Source organism: Curcuma longa, chromosome 16 (assembly GCF_044706935.1).
Source record: "Curcuma longa cultivar G26 ecotype Majalengka, Jawa Barat chromosome 16, ITB_CL_G26_1.1, whole genome shotgun sequence".
Lineage (NCBI taxonomy): Eukaryota > Viridiplantae > Streptophyta > Magnoliopsida > Zingiberales > Zingiberaceae > Curcuma > Curcuma longa.
The window spans coordinates 10,283,038-10,292,110 of NC_133876.1; the positions used below are offsets into that span (position 1 = coordinate 10,283,038).

General features: G+C 40.8%; 2 protein-coding genes across 2 annotated transcripts; one reads left to right on the forward strand and one right to left on the reverse strand.

The window, feature by feature from the left end:
* The first annotated feature begins 937 nt into the window (after positions 1-937).
* Positions 938-5,647, forward strand: LOC141847047 (pollen receptor-like kinase 4). Its single transcript, XM_074735035.1, has 2 exons — positions 938-1,092; positions 5,078-5,647. Exons 1-2 carry the CDS (start codon positions 938-940, stop codon positions 5,511-5,513), a joined length of 591 nt encoding a protein of 196 aa, XP_074591136.1. The 3' UTR covers positions 5,514-5,647.
* A 1,877-nt stretch (positions 5,648-7,524) lies between these two features.
* LOC141847772 (uncharacterized) lies at positions 7,525-8,376 on the reverse strand. Its single transcript, XM_074735857.1, has one exon. It carries the CDS (start codon positions 8,125-8,127, stop codon positions 7,672-7,674), a length of 456 nt encoding a protein of 151 aa, XP_074591958.1. The 5' UTR covers positions 8,128-8,376; the 3' UTR covers positions 7,525-7,671.
* Positions 8,377-9,073: the final 697 nt, after the last annotated feature.

Below are 9,073 nucleotides of genomic sequence, written 5' to 3' on the forward strand. Positions count from 1 at the left end.
ATTTTATTTAGTTTTATTTTTAAATTAATTTTGTTTATTATTTTTTCATTAATACTTATATATATATATTTTAATTTTATTTAATTTTTAGTTAGTTTTATTTTTAGATTAATTTTATTTATTATTTTTTCATTAATACTTATATATATATTTTAATTTTATTTAATTTTTATTTAGTTTTATTTTTAAACTAATTTTATTTATTATTTTTCCATTAATACTTATATATATTTTAATTTTATTTAGTTTTTAAATTAATTTTGTTTATTATTTTTTAAATTTTATTTAGTTTTATTTCTTTAATCAATTTTATTTATTATTCTTTTAAATTACTTTCCTAATTTATTACTTAAATTACTCTCATCTAATTCTTGATACATGTCAAAACCTTTTCAATCTCACATCACAACACTTTAAATTATTCATCTTCCAACTATTTACACCTATCAAAACACCCTCTCCTTTTAAATTAATAAAATTAAAAAAATTAAAAAAAAAATATCTTGATGAAAAAAATAATAAATTAAATTAATTAAAAATAAAATTAAAAATATATAAGTATGAGAGTTATTTTTAAATAAAATCAATTTAAAACTAAAATTAAATGAAAATTTTAAAAATTTTAAAAAAAGGGCAGAAGTGTCTTTTGAAAAAGAGAGATGATAAGGTGGGAGGGAAGTTGTCGGGTGGGAAAAACAATTTTTTTTTAATAATATTTTCCTGATTCCTATCACGTCAACCCTTTCCGATTAAAATTTGATATTCTATTGCTTGGGTTGCATGGGAATGTGAGGTGGAGCCGGGGAGGCAGTGGCGGATCAGGGGGGGGGGGGGGCTCAAGCCCCCCTGAGATCGCGGTAGCCCGTAGCCAGTGGCGGATCCAAGGGGCCCCTGAGATCGCGGTAGCCCGACGCCCCGACCCGTAGCCTCCTCCTGGATGCTGGAGGTCCATCGTCGGCTCGTCGCGACGTCGGAGCTGCCAACGTCCTCCGACTGGCGACCTCCGAAGACCGAAGACTCCGAAGTGTCGGTTGTCGCTGCGGCCTGCGGGCAGAGCCCGGCTCAGGGCGACGGGCTGACGGCCCAGGACCGGTCTAATTTTTGGGTTTATTTAGATTAGGGCTAATTTTTTGGGTTAAGTGGATTAGGTTTCGCTTCCTCCACACCTCGCACCGCCGATCGCATCATCGCATCCTCCTCCGAGGCTCCGATCGCGACATCGCGTCCTGCCGTCCTCCGAAGTCCGAACCGCACCGCCCGTCCGCCCCTTCAATCGATCGCCTCCTGACTCCTCCGATCGCGTTGCCGTCCTCCGAAGTCTGAACCACACCGCCCCGCCGCCAATCGCCGCCCAAGCTTCGATCGCCGCCGATCGACGCCTTGGCCGGCTTCAAGCTTCGATCGTTGTGCCGATCGCGTCCTCCGAAGTCTGAACCGCCCCGCCCCCGCCGTCAAACTTCGATTGCTGATTCGCTGCGGGCCTGTGGCCGGCGCTGCCTTCAACAGTTCAACTTAAGTCTTCAGATTAATTATTTAGGTATAGCTATTTAATCTGATTATTTAGGTATAATTAATCTGCTTTGATTTATTATTATAACTTCAAGCACGGTTTAATCTGCTTTGATTTAGTATTGTAATTTCAAGCTTCCTGTTTAATCTGATTAATATCTTGAAAATTAAGAATAATCTATTTAATCTGTTTTAGACAATTAATCTGTTTTAGATGATTAATCTGTTTAATCTGTGTAACTTCAAGTTATTGCCAATTGGATTTAATCTGTTTAATCTGTTTTAGATTATTAATCTGTTTAATCTATTTATAGCCCCACATTTTTAATCTGTTTAATCTGTTTTAGATGATTAATCTGTTTTAGACGATCGCTGTGTAACTTCAAGCTATTTTAAATTGGATTAATAGTTTCATATATGATTGATTATTATGTAATTATGTTCAAATCGTAAAAGTAATTCATTTATAGTTTTTTCATAATTTAATTGTTTTTTCTTAATTTACCTGTACTTTTACTGTTTTACATACACATTGCATAATTTATATATACAAATAGGAAATACAAAATTTTAAAGGTTATGGATTTTAATTATTGTTTTATTTTTTTAATATAGGTTATGGAAAAATATTTAAAACAAAGTGTGGAATCTTCTGGTAATGAAGAAAATAGTAAGAAAAAACATCCCCTGGTCGTTTTAAACTAACAATATCTCCTTTCTCTAAACCTTCTAAAAGTCTATCATGTTCAATTTGTCTAAATTTATCTTTTCTTTTACATGAAGCACCAGCAATATTCACAATCATAGTAACATACTGGAAAAAATCACTCACAATCCGATTACTTTTAGCAACTGCAACAACAACTAGTTGAAGCTGGTGAGAAAAACAATGGATATACCTTGCAGATGAATTTTCCTTCAATATGAGAGCTTTCAATCCATTATACTCGCCTCGCATATTTGAGGCCCCATCATATCCTTGGCCCCTTAATCTTGATAATGATAATTTATGTTTTGCAAATAATTCATCAATAGCCTTCTTTAAAGAAATAGCAGAAGTGTCAGACACATGCACAACAGCAAGAAATCTTTCAATAACACATCCTTGTTTGTTCACGTATCTCAAAACAACTCACATTTGCTCTTTGACTGAACTATCTCGGCATTCATCAACCATAAGAGAAAATATATTGTCCCCTATGTCATTAAGAATGACATTTGTGACTTCAGTAGCACAAGCCCGTGTTAACTCCTTTTGAATTGTTGGAGACTTCATTTGATTGTTTCCAGGGGCATTATCATTCATTGTCTTGGCAACATCGTCATTTCTTTGAGTATACCACTCAATCAATTCAAGAAAATTACCTTTATTTAAAGAATGCAATGACTCGTCATGCCCGCGGAAAGGCAAACCTTGCTTTAAAAGAAAACGTGTAACATCTAAAGCTGCCGTTAATCGAGTGCGATACGCAACCTCGATTGCGCGCCCCTGTGCTTGTAACAAATGTGACACACTTTGTCGCTGATTTTGAAAAGCCTCAAGTTGTGTTCTTGCATCATTATGAACACTACTTACACCACCAACATGCGTATTAAATGTTTCAATAGCTTTTTTCCAATTAGTTATTCCTGAATTGGTAAATGCTTCATCTCTACCTCGACATCCTCTTTGAGAATTTGCAAAAAGATAGCAGCAAAAATAAAAAGCAGCATCTTTTGAAATGCTATATTCTAACCATGAAAACTTTTTAAACCAAGCATCTTGAAAACTCCTATGCTCTTTACCAAATTGTTTTCGAGGATAACTATGACCAAATGGTTGACAAGGGCCTCTAATCAAATATTCTCTTCGAATTTGATCTCTAATAGAAATATCAAATTCATTAATTGGTTTACGTAGTCCTGGATCACTAATAACATCATCTGGGTTGAATTCAATGCAATGATGTTTTTTCTTACTATTTTCTTCATTACCAGAAGATTCCACACTTCGTTTTAAATATTTTTCCATAACCTATATTAAAAAAATAAAACAATAATTAAAATCCATAACCTTTAAAATTTTGCATTTCCTATTTGTATATATAAATTATGCAAAAACAGTAAAAGTACAGGTAAATTAAGAAAAAACAATTAAATTATGGAAAAAACTATAAATGAATTACTTTTACGATTTGAACATAATTACACAATAATCAATCATATATGAAACTATAAATCCAATTTAAAATAGCTTGAAGTTACACAGCGATCGTCTAAAACAGATTAATCATCTAAAACAGATTAAACAGATTAAAAATGTGGGGCTATAAATAATAAACAGATTAATAATCTAAAACAGATTAAACAGATTAAATCCAATTGACAATAACTTGAAGTTACACAGATTAAACAGATTAATCATCTAAAACAGATTGATTGTCTAAAACAGATTAAACAGATTATTCCTAATTTTCAAGATATTAATCAGATTAAACAGGAAGCTTGAAATTACAATACTAAATCAAAGCAGATTAAACCGTGCTTGAAGTTATAATAATAAATCAAAGCAGATTAATTATACCTAAATAATCAGATTAAATAGCTATACCTAAATAATTAATCTGAAGACTTAAGTTGAACTGTTGAAGGCAGCGCCGCCCGCAGGCCCGCAGCGAATCAGCGATCGAAGTTTGACGGCGGGGGCGGGGCGGTTCGGACTTCGGAGGACGCGATCGGCACGGCGATCGAAGCTTGAAGCCGGCGAAGGCGTCGATCGGCGGCGATCGAAGCTTGGGCGGCGGGGCGGTGCGGTTCAGACTTCGAAGGACGGCAACACGATCGGAGGAGTCAGGAGGCGATCGATTGAAGGGGCGGACAGGCGGTGCGGTTCGGACTTCGGAGGACGGCAGGACGCGATGTCGCGATCGGAGGAGGAGGATGCGATGATGCGATCGGCGGTGCGAGGTGTGGAGGAAGCGAAACCTAATCCACTTAACCCAAAAAATTATCCCTAATCTAAATAAACCCAAAAATTAGACCGGTCCTGGGCCGTCGGCCCGTCGCCCTGAGCCGGGCTCTGCCCGCAGGCCGCAGCGGCAACCGACACTTCGGAGTCTTCGGTCTTCGGAGGTCGCCAGTCGGAGGACGTTGGCAGCCCCGACGTCGCGACGAGCCGACGATGGACCTCCAGCATCCAGGAGGAGGCTACGGGTCGGGGCGTCGGGCTACCGCGATCTCAGGGGCCCCTTGGATCCGCCACTGGCTACGGGCTACCGCGATCTCAGGGGGAGCTTGAGCCCCCCCCCTCGCCCCCCCTTGGATCCGCCACTGTCCGTAAGGATCGGAAGTTTGAAAAATTCTGCAGCCGGTCTGGTTGAAAAAATTGAGCCCCGGTTGAAAAATTAGTCTGGATCCGCCACTGTTGGCATGTGCTCGGGTAAACGGAGAGGTGCCTCCGAACATAGCTGAGTTGGTTACGACGTAGTAGAGTTGCAGAAAAGGACAAAGAGTCGATGTATTGATTTCAGGCGACCGAGGGCTCGATCACGCGTCGCTGGATTGGCCGACCCGAGTAAAGATCGCGAAGGGCGTCGCGCGCGGGCTTTCCCACCTCCACGCCGAGTTCCCCTCCGACGAGGCGGCGGCGCCGGCACTGCCGCCGCCGCCCTGGCTCCTCCGACGTCTTCTGCCTCGGCATCGTCCTCCTCGAGCTCCTCACCGGCAAGTTCCCATCGCAGTACCTCGGCGACGGCGCCAAGGCCGGAGGCGGCGGCGGCACCGACGTCGTCCACTGGGCGACGTACGCCGTCGGAGAGGGGAGGGAGGCGGATATACTGGACCCTGCGATCGTCGCCGGGCCGCACGCCGCCGCGTGGGTGCCGGAGATGAAGCGGCTGGTTCGTGTGGGGGTGGACTGCTCCGCGGCGGAGCCCGAGCGGAGAATCGAGCTGCGGGAAGCGGTGGCGCGCATAGAGGAGGTGGCGGCGGGCGTGAGGGATGGCGCTGGGGAGCGGCCGAGCTAGCCAGTTAACACGTGGAGGGACACGTCATACGATGAAGATTTGATTCAAAAAGCTTTAGAAATGAAACCCCAACGAAATATAGGACAATTTAGTATTATTTATTTTCTCAAAACTCATTATTATTAGTTTTTAAAAGTTTGTAAATAAGTGCTATAGCAATGACTTGTTTATCGACTCAATTAATTGATTAAACTTTTTTTATATAATGTAATTTAACTTTTAAATAGTTATACTTTATGTAATTTTATATTTAGTACATTTAAAATGATGAAGATTTACTAAATTATTTGAAATATATTAATTTATAAACTAGTCAATCCATTTAACTTAAATTCAAATTCGTAAATTTACAAATGTATTTTATTTGCGAGTAATGCTATCTATTGCCACTTGTAATGCTCATGATGCATGTTCGAGTTCATAGAGCTATTTATTATATATTTTAAAATTTTATTTAAATGATATTTTAATAAAAGATGGAATCTGCTACCAACGGTTTCACACGGTTGGCCACACGATCATCTGTGAAGAGGTAAATCGAGAAACTGTAATTGGTCACGACGGAGAAGAATATTACCTTGACTTCATCGAGATTCAATCATTATCCACTTCAACAATTCTGCTTCGTTGTAATCAACTCAATTATGCTCCGAAGGTAAACAAGAATTCATCAATTATTTAAATTTTAATTCTTTTGCGCCAATTCAAACTTTGTAGTATTTAATGTTCTCTAGACAAGCTTTTATCTTGTTTTGAAGAATCTATGAATCTTTCATCACAGACTAAACCCTAAAGTGTTTGAGGAGACTTCACTAGATGAAATAGGTTCATTTAATGCAGTATCAAGATTGGAATTAGACGAATTGTAGTTGAACCAAGAATGGTCATAGCATGCCGAGTGCGACTAGTAAAATTATCGACTAGTAACGAACCTTAGTAAGGTATGTCAGTGTTGTTAGCGAATCCAAAATGTATTGTGCTCAGCCTAAGATAACCGAGTTACTCGAGGAGACACAAAAAGGCATCTCCCTGTCGACAATTGTTCCTTTTCTACCTTACGAGACAGACTGAGGCACACAACTGTGTGAGGTTTGTCAACAAAGACACATAGATGTAACTCATCTAGCCCCCGCGCCATCACAAACCCTAGCAAGGCTAAACACAGCATGAAGGCCTTGACCACAAGACAACTTGATAGAAGGAAGTATTGAGAGCAACAACTCCTTAATGGCATGCAACCACCAAACAGTGCACAATTCTCTCCTCTTCTTCTCCTCTCTTCTCTTCTCCTCTCCAACCTTGGAATTCATGCTTCCACATTCACGCAGACAGTTTGGAACTCAATGGCAAAACAGAAGAACATTGTTGGAGTGCAACCCTAAACTACAACGGATTGATTGATCCGGTGAAGGGCTCGGAAGCAATCTGTTCAGCCGGAAAAACCGTGAACTGAAGGGTCACTGACCCGTCGGCCAGTCTAATTGTTGTAAGAAACAAAGGTTATATTCCCTACATTACATACACATTGTAGTAGTAACAGTTTACATGAGCTCCAAATCCTTGAACTAAATAGGGAAGAACATCTCTGAAGTATGTAACATTCCTAAGCTAAATCAGTATGATGACAGTTCATGATTAAGGGCTGAGAACATTGCTGAAAATGAAGAGAGTTGAAGGAAAACAAGCTTTTTTTAATCTCAGAAGTAGGTTATGAAGCTAAATGCTTGATAATTTGCAAGGCTCCAAAGAGGGAAATTATCCACTGTAATTGCCTAAAACTAAATTAATTATCATGGTATGGATAGTTTAGGACTGTAATCATTTATGAAAATGCAGAGAGTTCAAGGAAACTCAGTGTGGATGCCTCATGACTGAACAAGACAATGATTTGGAGCATTGCTTATGTTATTAACTATCAAAACAACATGTAATTAGCTGAATTTTCTTCTTCTTTTTCTTCTGATCTTGATATCAATTCATTTTTTTCTTGCAGAAAGGTAGATTAAGAAGCTAAATGCAGGCTAACAATGGCTAGTTCTATTTCTGAATATTAACTGCTGTTCGTTTTAAGTACAAAGGTTGAGAGTAGGATTCTGGTGATTCGCTCTTCCCTTTACCTTCCGCTTACCGTGTCGATTTCCTTGCGGGGGAGGGGGCTTCACCGGGCCACCGTGGAGAGGTAGCTGCTCGACCGCGCAAGTGACCTGCTGGCGGTGGTGCCGCCGCCCTCTCCGGCGTCCTCCTCCACACTTTGGCGAGGGCCGCTTGCCGTAGCCCTCGGCGAGTCGAGGCTCCGGCGGAGAAGCTGCCGCATGGCGGCGATCATGGGCTCCACTGTGTCGACGGGAGGCCCGGCGAAGCGGAAGCGCTCGGAGAAGCTTGTGTGGCGGCTGAGCGCCTCGTCGATGGAGATCCACCGCCCGGCGCGGCCGATCTCGTCTTCGACGGCCTCGCCGCAGAGGCCGCACACCCACTGGCCTCCGAACTGCTCCCGGACCGACTCGACGTACTCCGGCGTGCAGTCCTCCGTCAGCCCGCAGCACGCGCACGCCGCGGAGATGACCTCCGTGCGCGCCTCAGCCTCGCCGCCGCCGGACTGCGCCTTGTCTGACATCCCCCAAAATCCGACCTTTGACCCCGAATCGAGAACCCCAGGACAAGGGAAATCAACGATCGGAATCGGAAAACCCAGGGGTAACGGACAAAGGTGGAAACTTTATAGGAAGACGAAGCGGATAAGAAGCCGTAGATTAGGCCTCTGCGCTTCCTCGAGCGGGGGCGGTGGTAATGCGCGGACGGGTCGCCTCCGATGGCGGCGCGGCCTCGCCGGAAGGAGACCTAATTGGAATCCGGAGGCGGGGATTGCAGTGTATTTATTTAGTTAGGTGAAAGGAATTGGTGTTTTTATTTGTTAAAGAAATTTTTCATTTTGGTCCTAGATTTTCATTATTTTTATACGAACCCCTATACTAAGAAAATTACGTTTTACCCTATCTTAGTTTAAAAATTATTTTATCAAGTCAATGGCACAATTAATCAATGACAATTTAGATGAAAGTCTGACCTTCAAAGGATTATTATATACATTTATTTATCATCACTCTTTATATTTCATGCATCTTTATTTATCTTATATTTATTTCTATCTTCACACCGAGTGCATATCTTTATATCAACATCTAAATTTTAAATTGATTACGACGGAGTAAAATTATTAAAATGATCAAAAATTAAATCTCGATAAAACTGAGGTAATATTCTTTTTCGTTGTGATCAACTATAATTTTTTAATTTACTTTCTTATATATAATTATGAGACCGATTGTGTGAGACCACTAGAGTGACAGATTCCTCTTTATTGAAGTTTTAAATTCTTGGAGAAACAAAATAAAATGATTTAAAAATAACAAGTTTAAAGTGCCACATTTTGAAGCTTAGAAGGGTCAAAGTACAATTTTTCCATATTTGTTAAACAGTTGATTACGTGGGAAGGGGAGGAGAAGAGAGAGAGGCAAATAATTGAGGGGGGCCCCACGCGGTTCCATGGTACACGTCAGCTG